This window comes from Thermobia domestica, chromosome 5 (assembly GCF_964235325.1).
Source record: "Thermobia domestica chromosome 5, izTheDome1.hap1.1, whole genome shotgun sequence".
NCBI classification, from domain to species: domain Eukaryota; kingdom Metazoa; phylum Arthropoda; class Insecta; order Zygentoma; family Lepismatidae; genus Thermobia; species Thermobia domestica.
The window spans coordinates 294,624,466-294,643,228 of record NC_137458.1 but is presented as its reverse complement, the minus strand read 5'-3'; the positions used below and the strand labels follow the sequence as shown (position 1 = coordinate 294,643,228).

Sequence of the window (18,763 nt, the reverse complement as noted above, 5' to 3'; positions counted from 1 at the left end):
CTTCAATTCGAAACTTCGCATAGCACATTTCACAGCATTTCAGATATAACATATCCTAAATCTATTCACAACTTCAAAACAGTTGTAGGTTTTGGAAAAATAATCTTACCATTGGGTATCTCTTCGAGCGAGGATGTTGTATAATGTCGCATGACCATATTGCCATTTAAAATAAACAAGTTGATTCCAAGATGGCGGGGGACAACCTTAAACACGTTGTAATGTTTCCCCCTTGCACCACCATTGATTCCAATTGGCTTCGGATCGACTCTATTTACAGTTTCTCAAATATTTAGCCCGGTCCACATTTTGTATTTCACTTAACAAAATATTGTCTTTCAATTACTTCGGACATTTGTACATTTTACAATATGGCAAACGAAGAAGTTGTGGGATTTTAGTATGTTATTTAAATAATCTTTATCAATATCTATGTCAAATTTTAACTTGTTAATAATTACATCCTAAGTTCAATAAAATTTTAAGGAATTTTAGAATTTAGAGCTAAATATTGCTAAAAGTATGCGTTTTTTGAAAAATTGTTTTTATTTTAAAAATATTGTGTTATTTATGTTCTATAAAACGACACCAAGTTTATCTCTTAATGTTCAACCATAACGAAGATATTGCTATTTTGTATCTGGGTATTGTTCACTTGACACTTCCGGCGGTTATTTTCCAATATGGCGGCGAAGGTCACCTGGGATTTCAGGAGACTTTTAGTATGTTGTTTAGAACATCATTTCCTACATCTGTACCAATTTTCAACTTGTTACTAATTTGTTCCTTTTTCATTAAAATTTGAGCTTCAATTACTGTACTAATTATTTTTTGCGCTAAAACTAGAGTTCATACTCTTTCCACCAAAAAAACTTTCTGTCCTGGTGGATGTACACAAATTTATACTCTAATTTATAGATAAATATGGTAGGACTTTTAGGACGGTACGGCCTGACGGAGAAACGTTCTAAAGTTAAGCTATACCTTACTTTACGCATCTGTAATTTAACAACTACGAGACATTAGTTTGTTTTGTATTCATTCACTGTAATTTTATTTCTTAAAAACTGTTGGTGTAATCTTTGCTCTTTTGCAACAAACATCCAGATTCTTAAACTGCGTGCCTTGTTAACTTTGAGAATATTTTACAATTATTATACTATTCTACAGTAATTAGTTGAATATTTCTAAAAATGTTTTGCTATGTCATCTTTAACAATTTCATCTCGATTGTTTTTTATAGGAAATTTTATGAAAGAAAACAATGCATAGTTTAAACTTAAAGTAATAACTGCAATGATTACGCCACAGAACAAACAAAAATTCCGCAGTCAAAAGGAAAACCATCATAATGTAATAGGATAGGATTTAATAGAAAGAAAAAGAAAAAAGACAAGAGTCTGGGACTGCTAGTGGAAAATTATTGTCGCAAGGAAATTATGAAGTCTTTTAATCACTGTCCTTCACACACGGACGACCCGACGCGTGTTTCATCTTCCATCTTGGTTTTCCGTTTCCAATTAAAAACCTCCCACCTGCATCTTCCCACTTACAATGTCAATTACTAACGTAAATGGATTTTTTTTCCCTCTTTTGATGCGTTTTTCAAGATTTTATAAACAGAAGTCATTATTGTAGTTATACCCAAACATCTTGGCAGTGTATTCCCATTATTCAGCTACAAGCAAGTGCCATGAAACAGTTTTTTCTCATAGGATCAATCGCGTTATTTTGTACAATTTCGTCAGCTGTAAGTACCAATATTTCCTTTTATTAGAATAAATTAATGATTAAGTATTATTATTATTATTATTATTATTATTATTATTATTATTATTATTATTATTATTATTATTATTATTATTATTATTATTATTATTATTATTATTATTATTATTTTGCATATTAGTCGAATTATTATTCGTTATTCGGACAGTAATCTATACGTAGTATCGGCGCCACTGTTACAAATATGTATATAATAACTGCTATTTAATAGTGTGTTTTTATTTATAAACGGCTCAGTGGAAAGTAATGGTAAGACATTGTCACTGATTCTACGTGCTAAAGATTGAAAAAAAAAAATCATAATTCTCCTTAGATCAAGAATTTGAACACAAAAATTCTAACTAACGTTTTGAGAAACATGAGCAGTCCAATTTTTGTAGTCTAAATGACCATATACAGTACTTGATAGTTAATTTCCTGAAAACAATGTATATTCATTAATCAAACTTGAAGTTAAGAACTATTCATGTTTCCTAATCAAACTTGTCATTAATCCCTCCAATCAATCAAACTGGAACAGTCCTTCCTTCATGAACTCCCGCCAGAAACTTTATTTTCTGACCGCGCGCAGGTTAGATGCTAAAATACTGGTTTGGTTTGATTAACATGCATCAAGGTTTTCTCGATATACATAATAATTAACTTACCAGTAAAATTTTTATGTTACTTGCGCTTTTTTCAATGACGTAATTCATTTTCTAAACAAGACATAATTACTATTTAGGAATAGAAACATTGTTAATTTGTAGAACTCTTTAAGGAATTATCATTATTATTAATTACAAAGGGAGAATACCTCTCATCCTCCAGGTAGTTTGAACATTGAGTTTAGAATATTCGTGACGGTTAAAATATACGTTAAATGATGTTCTTTTATTTAGTAGAAGATTGTGTTTTATTTAATTATTTTATAGATTATTATATTTTGCGTAGACACAACATACTAACATATTTCGCTTAGGCACAATTAAATATATTATTTTTTCATTTTATCAAGATTAACTGCACAAGTCAAATTAAATCTGAATTTGCTTGCACGTAGCAGCGTGTTATCATATGAGATGTACAGAAGCCTAGCATATTTATTATGTCTTTATATCATTTATATTCGTGTTTATGTGCATAGCTTTTTTTAAACTCCACTTTCAAAGAGCTTTTCAAGTGAATTTATAAAAACAATTAAAACACTGCATTATTTCACACTCCGAAAATATGGCGCTCTTGTAATCCATTAGTAGCAAGGGCGCCCATGTTGTGGTTTCCAAGGGGGGGGCAAGTATAAGCGACGTTTCAAAAATAGTTTCAAATTTTGCTGTAACTAATGTAAAAATTCTATTGGATTTTCGATATTCTGATCTACAATTTCCTCTAGGGGGGCGAGCGCCCCACCTTGCCCCCCTGATGGGCGCCCTTGATTAGTAGTGTTGTATTTTTGAATAATCGATATGTTTTAAGTGACTTCTAGTGAAAAATCTTGTTTTGATTTTCACTTGATGACATTGCTTACACACTGAAACAAACAACAGGCGACTTATTTTTATCATACAAGCGAAACCAAATGACTGTAATATTTTTCATTGTACAAGTTTTGTTTTTAACAGACTTAAATTCCGATTGTGTCTCTAGTGGTTGTTTTATAATTCTATGGGTCAGACAGGAATTTACTGGTGTTGGGGTTCTGTGTCTTGTCAATATTTTCACTGTTTTGCTGATTCTAATCTGGAACATAGAAATAAATACAACAGCACTGTACATTACTAAAACCAAAACCAAATCTATATCTCCTCCCCTAGAATTTTAATAAACTTCATATATGGTGGTACTCTTGCTTTGTCAAATATTCAAACACAGAGGAGCAATTTTAAACTTTCAAAAATAAAAACTTTGTGTTATTGCGTTGTATTTCGCCGTAAGTTGACGATTTCTGTATAGCGACAAGCTCGTCATACATTTGAAATTTTTTACAGATATATGACAAAACTGCTGACAAGTGAGTAGTGTGGTACATATCACGTAAACTTCTGCGTCGTAAACACTGGTTGAGTACGAATAGGCCTATATACAATGAAGCGGTTGCAAACTAATTTCAAACTACCACCCTCTTCTCAAAGCTTAGTTGCTTGATATTTTTCATGAATTTCAAATACAATTTATAACATTGGAAATATAGAAAATCAACCACCTAGTATTTCTAAACTATTATTAAATAAATTATTAGGTTCTTCTAGTTTTTTTTTTTTTTTTTTTTTTTGCCTTTTTACATCTCAGCAAGCTATACATTTTCTGGTGTTACTCATAACTGCCTGCTATTCGCCAAAAAAAAAAAAAAAAAGTTTAAGTTTTACCGGTACGTCCCACCGTTATGCCGGCTAGGCTAAAGGAGACGGTGATGATGAGAAATTAATGAAAGTGTGGAATGAAGAAAGTAGGAGGAAACGGGAGAACCCAAAAAAACACGCAAACGGTGTTTACCCACCACAAAGCTCACTTGTCGCTAGCTGGGGTCGAACCAAGGACCCCGTGCACCAGAGGTGAACGCTCTACCACTGAGCCACCACAGCCTCTGTCTGTTATTTGCATCTTCACACTTCTGAAACTTGCTTGTTCACAGAAATGTGTGTATTATAACTGTATTTGTTTATTTTCAAAATTCTCTCAGTCTATTATATAATTTTTACATATTCGTTGTGAATATTTTATAATTACTAATGTGGAAATTTTTATTTTCCTTCATACATATATTCCAGAATGAGGTGTGCGACTTCCAATCAGAGCGGGACGTTGAGAATATAATCAACAAATGTGGTAACAAAAATAATCCAAAAGTAAGTAGCATTTCACTACATTGATCTAGCTTTCTTAATTGGATATATCATCATAGATTTATCATTAACTCAGAAATTACTAATATGACAATACATATATAATAGTATACAATACACTACATTTGAATGGAAAGTGTTATAAATGGGATAAGGACAAACATGAAATCTATCAGAGTTGCCAACCTCAAAGAACAAAATTATCGATTTTCATCTTTAAAATTATCGTATATTACAAAAAAAAAGTTATCGTATATTCGATATGCACATGATAATTATAAAAACAGGTATACTACTACTAATAACAACAATAACATACAATAAACTTATCTAGTAATCTTCAGTTTCAAATCAGCGTTACTGTCCTCCCCATTAAAGAAAAACCTTAACACTACTCTGAACACAAATAATATTTCCATTCCCTTGTAAACGTAATTGAATTTAAAGAATTGATGCAGTGTTGCCATTTACCAATTCTCAAATCATTATTGATTTATTTTAGCGGGAATAACTGTTAAAAACCTCAATGTGCATGTCTTATAATTATTCAATGCACGTCTACAATTTATTTACACATTCAAAAACCAACAAAAAAATGGATTGTAAAATTATCGTATATTCACCTATTATTGCAAGGGCATTATCGTATATAGCATTACGGCTTCAATTATCGTATATCATAATAAATTATCTTATGGTGGGCTAGCCTGAAACCTACTCTTGCACAGCTGAATTCATAGACATTTATCAATTTAATGGAAACACTTGAAGTTGAAAACATTTTAGATGTCTGGGTTGACAACGGTCAGATAGCGACCACAGCGCAGGCTGTTGATGTGGTGTGGTAGGGAAAATTCCGTACTACGTGAGGAGTAATAGAACAACAGTGTGCAATGAGCTGAGCAGACGTTCACAGTGTGAAATGGACGACATCTCTTATTTCTAAAGAGAGCAAGTTTGAGATGCTCGGTTATGTAGTGCTAGCGTAACAAAAGACGTAAGTGTGTTGGTTGTGTTGCAAGGGACTGTGTCGAAGGTGGTGATGACCTATAAAACTCACGGCAAAACTACATCGGTGATCGGTGTCTTGTCTTGTGTCAGGAATCACATCCCAAACGTTGTCGGTGTTGTTTTGAAACACCCTGTATATGCAAGATGTTTCTAAAAAGTGCCGACAACAACGTTCGGAAACTGATTCCTGACACTAAGATATGGTAAGAACTATAGATCAACTTGAATGTAGAAATACTTCTTTTTGGCGCTAAGTCTAGCCGGAAATTTATCGGAAAATGCGAAACCTGTCCTAACTGGAATTTTTGTTATTTTAACGTCCCACGTTTATGCCCTTTAGGCTAAAGGAAACACGTCTCAAGTCAAGAGCAAAATGTCGATTGGAAGAGAATCTTCATTATGTTTATTCGTAGATTTTATTAATGTCTATTTAAATGTGGTGCAAGGGCAGGGTAAGGGAAACCTTAAAAGAAATTAGAGAATGTCATGGGGCATTTTTAACTTAAAAAGGAAAATATAAGAATAAACAAGTACAATATTTTGAATTCAAAAAAAAAAAAAAAAAAAAGAGATGGGCATATTTAATTAAGCTACTTTGTCTAAGTTCAGAATAAACTCTCAGTGAAAGAACTGGAATGAAATCAAGTTATTTAATGTCTCACGGATATGCCGTTTACGCCAGTGAAGGTTTCAGAAGATTTTTGGTAAAAAGTAGTACGTACAGTACAAGCCCGCAACCAGCCACAGAGATTTGGGAGGGCCATGAATATGTTAGGGGGAGCCCAAGTCATTAAACATTCTCTTACCAATACTTAAATTGTGTGTGTGTGTTTTTTTTTTTTTTTTTTTTTTGTATTAATAATAGCATTTTGTGTTAAGGTTTGGAGGGTCCAGGAAAAGTTTAGGGGGAGCCAGCCCCCCTCTGGTTGCGGGCCTGGTACAGTACAACGAAAATACTGGAAATCAACAGTGAGCAGCATTCAGAGGAAGAATTGTAATTTTGATAGATCAGCCAATCAATCAACAAATATACTGATGCGCAAAATGTAGAGTTTTGGTAGAGTGTTGTTGGTGCAAAAACGATAAGCACGTTCTCTCAGCTTCATTGTAAGAAAATGTAGGCTATTAATAATTTGTATGAATTCATGATGTAACTTGGATTTATGTCTTAACAATTATTAGATAATGAAGCAATTCAGGTAGTTCTCTGATCCATCAAAAACATAGGTCTAAATGTGAAAAAAGTGGAGCTAAGTTATCGTACATTTATCACTTCGTTCGGCCAGAAAAGAATAGAGATTTGAAGTGATACCCAATTTTATTGAAATGCGAAAATTGGAAAAATGAAAATTGCACCTTTTACACCATAAACAACTTGACATGCAAAAGTCTCACGATGTGGTGCTGTATAGAACTTGTTCTCAGAGCTCAAGTTGGAAATTTCATTTTGCAACTTCAGGATTTTAATAAAACTTGGTATCGTTTCAGATTTCCAAAACTCCTAATTTGAAGTTTACTTATACTTCACTTTACTTCATTTCACTTCATTTCATTTCATACTTTATACTTCATTTCACTTCACTTCAGTTTACTTATACTTACTTAAGTTTACTTACTCATCGTATACTTCAAATGAAATATCTTTCGCAGTTTTACGTTCCACGCAAACACAGTAGGGCAAAAATATTTTTTAAAAAAATTCTTAAAACTAAATAACTTTTGAGAAATTGAGCTGGAAACTTAAAAAATTCGAATCCCTAGTTTCACCCAGAGGGCCAATGCGTAAGTCGGACAAGAAAATTTGATCATATTAAAAGGTTGAATAACGAAACAACAATGTGGAAAAGAATGAAAATCGTGTTATATTTCAAAATTAATTTTCAATATTCTAATGATGCCTTCAATGTATGAAGAATTGCCTTCCAAGAAAAAAAATCGTAAAACTATCCACAAATGATAAAAATAAATGATATAATTATGTTTAAAAGAATAAAATATTTACACATAGGGAAAGATGAGGTAATAAGAGAGAAAATGACTGGTAGTTTGGTTTTCATCAGAAAAACCGGAAAAAAATCTACAGCTTACTGTACTTTTCTGTGTACAAGCCTAAAAAAGTTCATTGCTTTTAGACAACTTCTTCACCTTCTTTTGTGCCTTTCAAAAAGTGTCTACCAAAAACTTTAGTTACCTAAGTAATTCTTTTTCGTGAAGATTTTTTTTTTACAACTTAGTTATAAATGTTTCTAAAAATGTGGTTGCATAAATTTGTACAGTATTAGTGATACTTCAAAATTGAATTATTCCAGTTTTTTCTCTGATAAATGAGCTTGCCAGAAAATGCGTGTCTTATTACTCCATTTTTTTCTTTGTCGGGGTAATAAGAAACAGTCATTTGGTCTTTCAAGGTTCACTAGCTGAAGATTAAAATTCCATTTGCCTCCTAATGATGATATTCAGGAAGTGAATATTCTGTTTATCTTTTATGGTCCTGTAATTTTATTAGGAAATGTTCCGTTCATTGTTAAAAAAGCAGAACTTGTCAATATTAAGAGGCTTTATTTTATTAAAAAGAGAGAATGCTTAGTTTAAAAGTCTTGGTCTAGACCTATTTTCTGTTTTTAGGGCTTAAAGTTTCATTCCATTATTGTTAAAAGTATTCGCGCAGACTATTTTTAATTTTGATATATCCTATTTAATTTTATATAGTCCACTGTGTAAGAAGTCACTGTAGCATAAAGAGTTGTTTTACGATGTAGGCCCTACCTTTTTAAATAAAAAAGGTTTATGTGACTACAATGTGTAATTTTGTCATTCCAAAATGTTCAGAATGAGTGAAAAACTTCATAAATTATGAAAGGCTGTAATTTGTTTAGTTTGTAATTAAAAGGATTCAACTTTTAAGTACGACTTTCACTAACCTTAATTTTCATATGGCAACTGACAGAAAAGTAGCAAGGACAAAAACATGTAAAATGGTAGGGCAATAGAACACATCGTAGGCATATCCCTTGTAAGCCCATTTAATAACAAGGCACAGCATGAAAAAAAATCTGGGCAGCGTCTCTTATTATTACCCCGTGTGGGGTAATAAGAGACAACAACTGTTTTTTTCTTAACGCAGTCTTCCTGTAAATTGGTAAGAAATACTTTTAAAATAATTTTCTATTGTGTTGCCCAGTAACAGAATCGAAATAGGAATGTGACTTGAAAACTATTAACATTTTAAATTACTTTTTGCCTCTTATTACCCCATCTTCCCCTATTATCTTTTTTAAAAATCATAAATAGTTCCTCAGACGTTTACCCAATATTTTTTACCAAATATTCATGTAGATAATGAGCGATACATACTTACTTCTTGGTGCTAACCTGAAATGACCATTTCTGCATCGATAAAAATAATATTTAATTAATTAATTAATTAATTAATTAATTAATTAATAATAATAATAATAATAATAATAATAATAATAATAATAATAATAATAATAATAATGTGACGAAATATGAAACGAAAGCGATGTTGTCAAAACTATTAATTAAAACATATGAACATGTATATTAAAATACTTAGTACTAATCAATTTTGATGGTATTATGCGCAGATCTATTCATTTCCTCATCATCTACTAAATCTTCAGCGTCATCACCGTCATCTTCAAGTGATTGTTATGCGTACCCTCAGAAAGATTTTCCATAGAAATGCATTCCATGTCCTCTCGATTATTTACATGGCAAGAATGCGAATGAACTAACTTGTTCTTTCAGTTTTACGTCCCACGATTATGCCGGTTAGGCTAAAGGAGACGGTGATGATAAGAGATGAGTGAAATGGTGGGATGAAGAAAGTGGGAGGAAACGGAAGAAACTCCGAGAAATACCATGAGCACGGTGTTTGTCCACCACAAAGTCCACACGGCGCGAGCTGGAATCGAACCAGGAACCCCAAGCACCAGAGGTGAACGTTCTACCACTGAGCCACCGCGCACCGTACATTGACCAGAACAAAACATTCAGATTCATACTCAACTCAAGAAAATAATAGAAAGAAACTTTTTTTTTTACATGAAAATTTACTAAATATTTTAGAATTTTCCTACACTGTCTCATACTGCAACAATGTCCCACAGTCTTACAATGAACAGCTTTTTTCACACTCGAGTTCTGATGGCCCCAGGTGGCAACTAACACATGACTTAGTCCAGGAAAAAAAAATAATAAAAATCAAATTTTAATGTCTATTTTGTTTTTGCCCCACTGTGCCACTGTTATGCAGCGTAGGCTAAATGAGATGGTGATGATTATGACAATGAGTGAAATAAAGAAAATGGAAGGAAACGGGAAAATTACCGGAAAACCCATACACACGGTGTTTGTCTACCACAAATTTTACTTGACGCTAGCAGGGATTGAACCAGGTTCTCCCATGCACCAGAGATGAACACTCTATCACTGAGTCACCGTAGTTCCAATCCTCCTTCTTTATAACCGGTGTCGCACGTAAAACTAGTCCGGCACGCCACAAGCATATACAAAAATACATACAAAGCGCAAAGGTTTGGTTAGTGAAATACACTTACTTTACTTACTTTATTTACTAAAGTGCTGTCTTTTACAGTAGATGCTGAAAATGACCAATGCATTTTTGTGCGCGCACTAACAAGTTATTATGGGTTTTCCTCATTTGCACCAGGCAAATGCCGGGGTGGTACCTAACTTATAGGTCTCAGGCCGCTTCCTTCCTTCTCCAATCCTTTCTTCCTTCCCTTTCCCAAGATAGTGTGCTCGCCGAGGGACGTCATCTCTCAAACCTGACGGGCTAAATGGCCATAGATGCCGAAAGCTCAGAAATCTAAATCCTAAATCTATACTTTGCGCAACTCTGCCGCATCAATTGCCAAAATCTCATTACGAATATGGTCCTTCATGTCTACTAATGTTTTGGGATTATTTTCGTACACTTTTTTCCATTTAGATTATTCCACAGATAAAAGTCACAACTGATCAGGTCCGGCGAACGCGGCAGCCATAATCCTTTGCTGACAATCCTTTCTTCCGTTAATCTTTCATGAATTCGTGATAGTGAAAAAAATGAAATGAAATCTTTGAGTTTTACGTCCCACGATTATGCCGGTTAGGCTAAAGGAGACGGTGATGATGAGTAATGAATGAAATGGTGGAATGAAGAAAGTGGGAGGAAGCGGGAGAACCCCGAGAAAACCCACGCACACGATGTTTGTCCACCACATCGTGATAGTTACTCGCGTGAAGTGTTTACAGATGGTGACTGAAAACTGATGGTGACACTACACAAACGTTGTTGCAAAAATAGACGATAAAAAATGTTGTCGCAACAATAGATGATAATGCGTAGTCTGCCTGTCTGTGGCGGACCGTTTTTCGTGCACCACCCGGTGCATTATCTTTAACCGATTCAAAAGCTTCTGTGTAACTATTCTGAAATGATTAGAGGTCTATAAGAGGTAGTGTAATACATTTTAAAATGGTAGATAAAATGCTGAACCCTCACTGGTAGATTCTTTGGAAACTCAAAAGATGTCACCTCCAGATACCAGCATCTATACTTCGGCTGCTGGTCTATGTTGTCTGTCACAGAATTTTAAATTTGCCTTTTTGTTATGACTATGATTTTTGTCTATATAACCAGTGGCGGATTTAGAAGGTAAAAACTGGGGGGGCAGCCAGAATCCAGACTATGATAGGTATATCATGAGCTTACTATAAACTTTAAAAAATATATAAATAATAGTTTAAATCATTTTTGTCAATCAAAAACTGAGGGGGGGGGACTAGGCCCACCCGGCCCTGGCCTAGATCCGCCACTGTATATAACCTGTTGAAAACAATACCTAGATAGTGTAGTGTGTATTTTAGTTCAATATATTCTGCCATGTAAGTAATATCTCCATTGTTCTCATTTTTCTCCACAGTGTTTGGTGCATTGCGTGATGAAAGAATTGCAAGCGGTAAGTCTTAAGATATTTATTTTGAAGTTAAATTCTTCACTTTACAATACGATGTGCCAACTTGCACACAATGTTAATTTCTAATTATTATTGATTTAAAAGTAAATAAGTAAAATAAAACTAATTTTCGAAAAAATTTTGTTTTTCGAAAATATACTGGGTGTATAAAAAATCCGGGGTCATAGGCCAACTTCGTCATGTGTGAAGACACACAAAAAAATGGAGTCATTGGAAATAGGCGGTTTTCAATCTAAAATTTTAGATGTTTTTCCAGTCGCACCAGCTGTTTCGGCTCAACATTGGTAAGGCGACCTCTATTAAGTGAAAGAGCAATGTTGCGAGTTCAACAGGCTTTCTTGGATGGAACTCACCAGGTCCGTATCCACGGGGGGTCTAGGGTGGCCGGCTCCCCCTAAATTTTTGCTAGTCCCCTAAAATTTTCACGGTAGGCTTGCAAATGAACTATAATATGGTTGTATCGACCCCCCTAATTTTTTGGGCTGGCTACCGGCCTGGCCCTCACCATTACAACAATACAGTAGCCCTATTATTGGAAAATGGATTCAAAGTTTCCTCACCTAACAATGTACACGTTTTCCGTACCCTTACGCAGGTTCGTAACAATCGGCGCAATGTACCGGGACTCTCGGACGAAAAGATTTCATATCTGGTGCTTGAAGCACATATTACTTAAGTTTACTATAGTAACTCGTGAAGCCTGGGCACTACACTAATCATAGAACTACTTGGCATCCCGTGAGATGCATCGGGAGAATTCGGAACGGTTCGTGGACCTGCCTTCCGAACACACTTGAGGAAACGTGAAACAGCATTAAGTGCACCGACAATGTTGCCAAACTCAGAAGACACGGCGAACGAAAAAAAAACACTTACAGAAGTATAACACGCATACTACGATACCACGAATACTAACAATTGTTGGAATTAAACAGTGAAAATAATATCAAAACTATAAAATAACGATAACAAAAATAAACACGACGACCGGGACACACCCTTGCGTTCTTTTGGGTGCTGAAATTGTTAGATCTAGGTCAAGCTTCACGACTGCTCGCGATCACTACACTGAATACGGTACTTAAATTATCCTGTTATTTTGAGATATTTATATTATCAGTTCCTGTATTGTTAATGCAGTAAAGTATATAGCTATCGTGCTTCAAGTTTCAAATTGTTATTCTTGAAAATTATTCGCTAATTTGGGACCCCTAAAAAATGCTGTCCTGCACCCGGGGCCCCAGAAACGACTTGTAACGCCACTGATCTTACATTCCGTTTGAACCGCCTGCTGAACTGGCAACATTGCTTTTTTTATTTGACATAAGACGCCTTACTAGTGTGAAACCCAAACGGCTTGTGCAATTGAAAAAAATAAAACTCACTATTTTAGATTGGAAACCATCTATAAAGGTAAGCAAGAAAATTCTGTTGCTTTTTCACCCAGCATCTTCGAACATCGATATGTTACCTAAGACGTATCTGGAAGATCAAAAATAGTTCCTATCATCATCAACGACCTTCTGCCAACGTTCTGGAAGGCCATGGATTCTATCGCGTTAGAACTTGGTGGGCCGTGAAACGAACAAGGTGTCAAAAGTGCATTTTGCCCCTTTACTAAAGAATTGAACTGGTGTCCTCTAAGGTGATTGTCCAAGGAATGGAACAGGTGATAATCGGACGGTGCAGTATCCGGGCAGTATGGCGGATGCAATAGTGTTTCCCATCCAAGACGTAGAATGGTATCCCGGGTCATCCTAGCAACGTGGGGTTTAGCGTTGTCCTGTAACAGGAGAACCCCTTTGTGATTCACAAGCGCTTGCTCCAGAGTTTTGAGTTTTTCTTGAACACAGCTCAACTGCTGACACTACATAGTTGCATTGATACTCTGACCAGCTGGTTGCAGTTCCCGATGCACGATGACACGAGCAGTCCACCAAAAACAAGGAGGACCTGCTGGTGCAGTACTGGTTTTGGCTGTTTTGAAACCGGTTCATGGGATGCAAACCAATGATGACAGCGCTGTGGAGCTTCTTACAGGACGCACTTCTCGTCACATGTCAAGAAATGGCTCCTTCCTCAGACGAGACAACAAAGAAACACAGGTGTCTGCTCGTGTCGCCTTCTGGCTTGGAGTAAAATCATTTGGGACCTATCGACCCAATTTGGAGTGCTTCCCAAGTTGATGGAGGTGCTGCCGAATAGTTTCTCCACTCACACTAAATTGTAGTCTCAGTTCCTCACATGTTCGCCTCAAATATTCTGCCTGAAGATCTTCATTTTGTACATGTGTTGATCTTCCAGGACGTGGTGCGTTGTCGAGTGTTTCGTCACCGACCTTAAACTTATTAAACCACCGCTGCACTGTCTACGTAGTCACGACACCCTCACCAAAGGCCTGGCGTATCTTCCGCCCCGCTTCAGCCGCATTTGACCCCAGTTTGAACTCGTACATCATACACGCCCTTATGACGCTCCGTAGAAGTCCCATGTTCACGCTGTCCTGACGCAAGTTTACGGTGTAACTGAACTGCCACAACCAGGTAGGATATTGGATATACCCAAATCAACAACTGACCCTTCGCCGTATCTCCATTCGCATTCAACTCACGGTGTGAGTGGCGATTGAATACAAATCTCCACAAAAAGCGAAAGAACTTTCTTGGTTATCTTTGTATTTCCAGCAACATTCCTCTTTTTCCATTTTCTCCTCATCTTAAATCATAACAGAGTTGGTATTTAGCCCCAGACTTTTGATACACCAGCTGGTAACTCGATTTGCTTCTTTGGCTTCTCTGTAACAATTGTCATTTTGTTAACAGATAACACATACACACACACATACACACAAAAAAAGTAAAATAGCAGAGTGTTAAATGAGAGGATCAAGATGGCTGCCGGACAGACAGATAGGTTTAGGTATTTGAGCGTCAAGCTCTTATTTCTTTTCAATTTTATATTTAATCAATTTTTACTTTTCGACCACTTTAATGTTTGATACAATTATAAAACTATTTAGTATAGAATAATCATATTCGGCGCCTCTAACCTCCTCTAATTTCACAAATATTAGTTAAAGCAAGTGTACTCATAATCGATCATTTCGCCAATATGGGCAGGTCATTTTGATAATCTATTTTTACTTTAAACAATAATAGCGATAAAGTCGACTAGGCTCATACAGCTGCGACTAATAATGTATTATAATACCCGCAAGGGTTCGAAAGAATGAAGGAAAGAGTGTTAAATTTTATAACTTAAGAACCAATAGGCTTACCATAAAAGAAGTGTACCTAACCTAACCTAACCTAACCTATTAAAAATCCATACAAAAATTATAGGGAGGAGAAATGTTTATCGTAAATTTGACAACAATATTAGATATATTAAATTAATTAGATTAACTTTTTAATTAAATAGCTAAACGATGATGACTGTCCTGAACAAGATCTTTACGAGAAAATGCTAGAAAAGGAAGTTGGCAATGAAGAGTTACGACCTAAAATGATTGAAATTACGAAGCAGTGCTTTAGTTCCACTCCACAAGGTAAGACTTCTATACGTTAAGTATATTCTTAATCAATAAACTTACCTACTTTTTAAATAACAAGTTTACTTTAGGAAAAAAGCAATAGCTTATTTTGTGGACGACCGGATCTGCCCACGGTAGCCCTACAATATTATAAAAGAAAGTAAATAGGTGTAACACTGTATTTACATTAATAAGTTCATAGCTTATGGTCTTCTTTTAATAATAGAAGTTCCTCTAAATTTTTCACAAACGTAAATACGTAGTAAGATCCATCCGTTATCAGTTTCGTATGTAGTCCGCTTCGCTTTTTTATGAGATGGCAACGCTGCAGAAACTGCTGGCTAGTATCAACAGCAAGTATCGTATATCTTATTTGTATTCACGTTTGATCCATCATAAGGGGCTTGTAGGTTAGCATATTTGTCTCTTGAGTTTTTGTCGGTTCCCGTGGGCAGAGCGACAAGGGGTATCTGGGACTCGGTTGAAAAATGACTTGTGGAGCACCATCTGGCGGGAGAAGAAAATACTACGAAGAAAAGTGTCAAATTTTTATTTTTGCGAACACCTTTGTTACAGTGTAGAGTGATTATAGAAGGTTTGTTTGTAAGCCTAAAAGGCAGGACAATAAGTGGACTTAAGACTAAATAAACAAAACAGTTTTAATAAATATGTGTAGAAAACTGTTTCCATTCGAATTTGTAAGTTGCCGAAAGTTCGAAATATCAGCATCTGAAACATGCTAATTCTTTTGCCCGAATAGTACTTATTTTCCACCATAATTACCCAAACCTATTGCCAGATTATTAGTTATATTCCTTATTTTTCTCCGTTGTTTTAGTATTCATTTAAAAAAAAATAATATTACAATTATCTATTTAAATATTGCTTATTCTTATTCAAATTTATTATATGTACTTATTTTTCTTGTTTAACTTCTAATAAGGTGACAGTGATTGCTGTGACTACGCTACAAATCTATGGCTTTGCAAGAAAAAGAAATTAAATGATGTAAGTATACAAAATTTACTTCATAATTCTTATAAACATTGATAGCTTTACTGTTAATTTCAAAAGAAGAGCTCAACAACATCGGATACTTTTGTTTCATTCCTCAAATGAAGAAATTAGCTACTAGTGTTTAAAGATTTAGCTACTAAGTTAAATCAACGAAAGATTTAATCGGTCTTCTTTCTGGATGTTAAACTGTGCTTATAGGTCTATTGTTGCTTTCTGTGCAAGATTAGTTTTGCCAAAAAAGTACTATTTTGTAGCCATATGTATGCTGGGCTATTCTCAATCTATATGTGATAACAAAGTCAAGAAAGAATTTGCACCAATGGCTACATCCTCTACTGAACCCATGATTCATACAACGGAAGCACCGTTTCTGTCATAACATCTACTACAAAGTTGAGCTCATGGATAACATTTCTGCTATTACATGCTTTTACACTTTTAATAACGATGTTTTGCTATTTCTTCACTTCATTATATATTATTCAATTAATTATATTTCATACACGATGTATGACCATTTTATTTACGGAGTATCAATATGGTGATGAGTTTAAACGAAATGGTGTATACTACTAAACGTAGTTTCGTGAAGTGATAATTTTCTTGGTCATGAACTCGCGAACACTTACTGCTGCTCCACATTCATGACACTCGTTTTAAGGCAAGAGTGAAACTCGTACATGTTTCTCTGCTATTCTGTAAAGATGGAGCAAACTGGTTTGCTATCAAATCTAGCGTACATTTGAACATATCAGAACATAACATAGAACACAGAGGAATGTAATCTCTGATGCCGGAAAACAAGCGTCAGAAACCTGGAACAGCTGTAAGTGCTAGTGACTGTATGGCCAAGACACTGGAATTACTTAAGTAAAATTCATGACTTTCTCAACAAGATTATGACTTCACCAAATTACGTATACATTAATTTCGTTTAAACAAAAGGTAATGTAATGATCATGTTACTACATATTAATAATAACACAGAATTTCACTTTGCTTGTAAAGGACACACACATAATGACATTTTGGACTTCCAGGGCACCGCGACAAACATACTGGGCAGACTACTGAAAAATTAGTTGGAGGAACGTTTCCGGCAGTGCCATATCTTCATAAAAGTACTTCTTTGAAGATAACAGCCAGCTGTTAAAATATAGCTAACATAGAACAAACATATAAAATATAACAAACAATTTCTTTTACAGACGACTCCGGGAATAAAATGTTCACATTTCGTATGTGATACACTTTATTTTTATTTGAAGGATAGCCAAATTTAAGGATCTAATTTTTTTATATAATTTTCTTTAATCCGGAAAAATGATTTCTAATATTATTAACTTTTTACTGATAAAGTAGATATTTATATTAATATTGTAATTTCAGATTTGCAAATACGAGCGTTAGCTGGTCGGATGGAGAAGAAAAGCAGACCTAGCCCCTACAAATAATGCTACTAACAATAATAATGGTTCTTCGTTATACAATATAAGTATAATAGAATATTATTATCATCTCCGATTATTCTGTAATATTAGCTCAATTCTGAACAACAATAAAATATTTTATACTGGTAAGACATTATTTTAATTAGAACCCATGGCCATTTTAAACTGCATACAGAAGCCGATTGAAATATCAAATGAAATCACAAGTAAAGATCTTACTTTAATTGCTTCCAAAATTAGTGTCAAAAATCTGTAAGACTGGTCAAGATGGAAAAATGCAAAAGATGATAAGACAGGTAGCTAAATGGATTCCCTAATATATTGAAGCAATCAAGCTGCAGCGTATATCACATAGTTGGTTGCTAGTTGAAGGTGGCACAATGCATAGTTGGGCAATAGTTAAGATTTTCAAATTAATATACCTCTTTGGTAATACTTTTTATTTATTTATTGTTTTCGTTATATTTAAAAAAAAAAAAAAAAAAAAAAACATGATTTATTGAAAACAAGATCAAAACTAAAAATACAGACATCAGCTAGCAAACGTGAATTACCTGGCTTCTCAATTTTCAACTGTCACAGGTAAGCAAGGGACCAACAACGCAGCTTGACTACTTCACCTCAGAAAAGCCAGCAACCCCTCTCATCGTTCATATCACAAAACCTTTTCTTTATCTTTTAAGGCGCTTGGTTTACCAGAAACTCATTTATATATTTAATTTCTCAATGTGTCCGCTCAGGAGAGACACAATCAAGAAATATTTGATGGATCATCACCACTTTTGGCCAGGATGTAGAAGTTAAAGGAAACGGTGATGAGAATGAATGAAATGGTGGAATGAAGAAATGGGAGAACCCCGTGAAAACCCATGCACACGGTGTTTGTATACCACACATATACTACAGAGGCAACTCGCCACGAGCTGGCTACTGTTAATAGATATGCACTCCATTGTATCAATTTAGTTATACGTGTATTACATCGTCAATTCGCTGAGTGATTCTATCCTGAGCGTTCAATAAATGTAGTACAAAATCGTTTATTGTTTGTTACTTGTGATCTTGCACAGAAATACATACCAAGGACTTTTCATTTCCCATAAACCAGGAAGAGAAGGAAATATTACATTACTA

The 18,763-nt window shown here is 34.8% G+C and overlaps 1 protein-coding gene across 1 annotated transcript; it reads left to right on the top strand.

The window, feature by feature from the left end:
* Positions 1 to 1,649: 1,649 nt before the first annotated feature.
* On the top strand, positions 1,650 to 17,758 carry LOC145684920 (uncharacterized). The gene is made up of 6 exons (XM_081757272.1): positions 1,650 to 1,750; positions 4,536 to 4,613; positions 11,576 to 11,611; positions 15,050 to 15,176; positions 16,105 to 16,169; positions 17,568 to 17,758. The coding sequence occupies exons 1-6, from the start codon at positions 1,694 to 1,696 to the stop codon at positions 17,586 to 17,588; spliced, it is 384 nt and encodes a 127-aa protein (XP_081613398.1). The 5' UTR covers positions 1,650 to 1,693; the 3' UTR covers positions 17,589 to 17,758.
* The last annotated feature ends 1,005 nt before the right edge of the window (positions 17,759 to 18,763 follow it).

What these genes read in the sequence shown, in the direction of transcription:
- LOC145684920 (XM_081757272.1), top strand. Translation starts at nt 1,694, where the DNA reads ATGAAACAGTTTTTTCTCATAGGATCAATCGCGTTATTTTGTACAATT. An exon ending in GTAACAAAAATAATCCAAAA is followed by an intron (nt 4,614 to 11,575) that starts GTAAGTAGCATT and finishes TTTTCTCCACAG; the next exon opens with TGTTTGGTGCATTGCGTGAT. An exon ending in TGATGAAAGAATTGCAAGCG is followed by an intron (nt 11,612 to 15,049) that starts GTAAGTCTTAAG and finishes TTAATTAAATAG; the next exon opens with CTAAACGATGATGACTGTCC.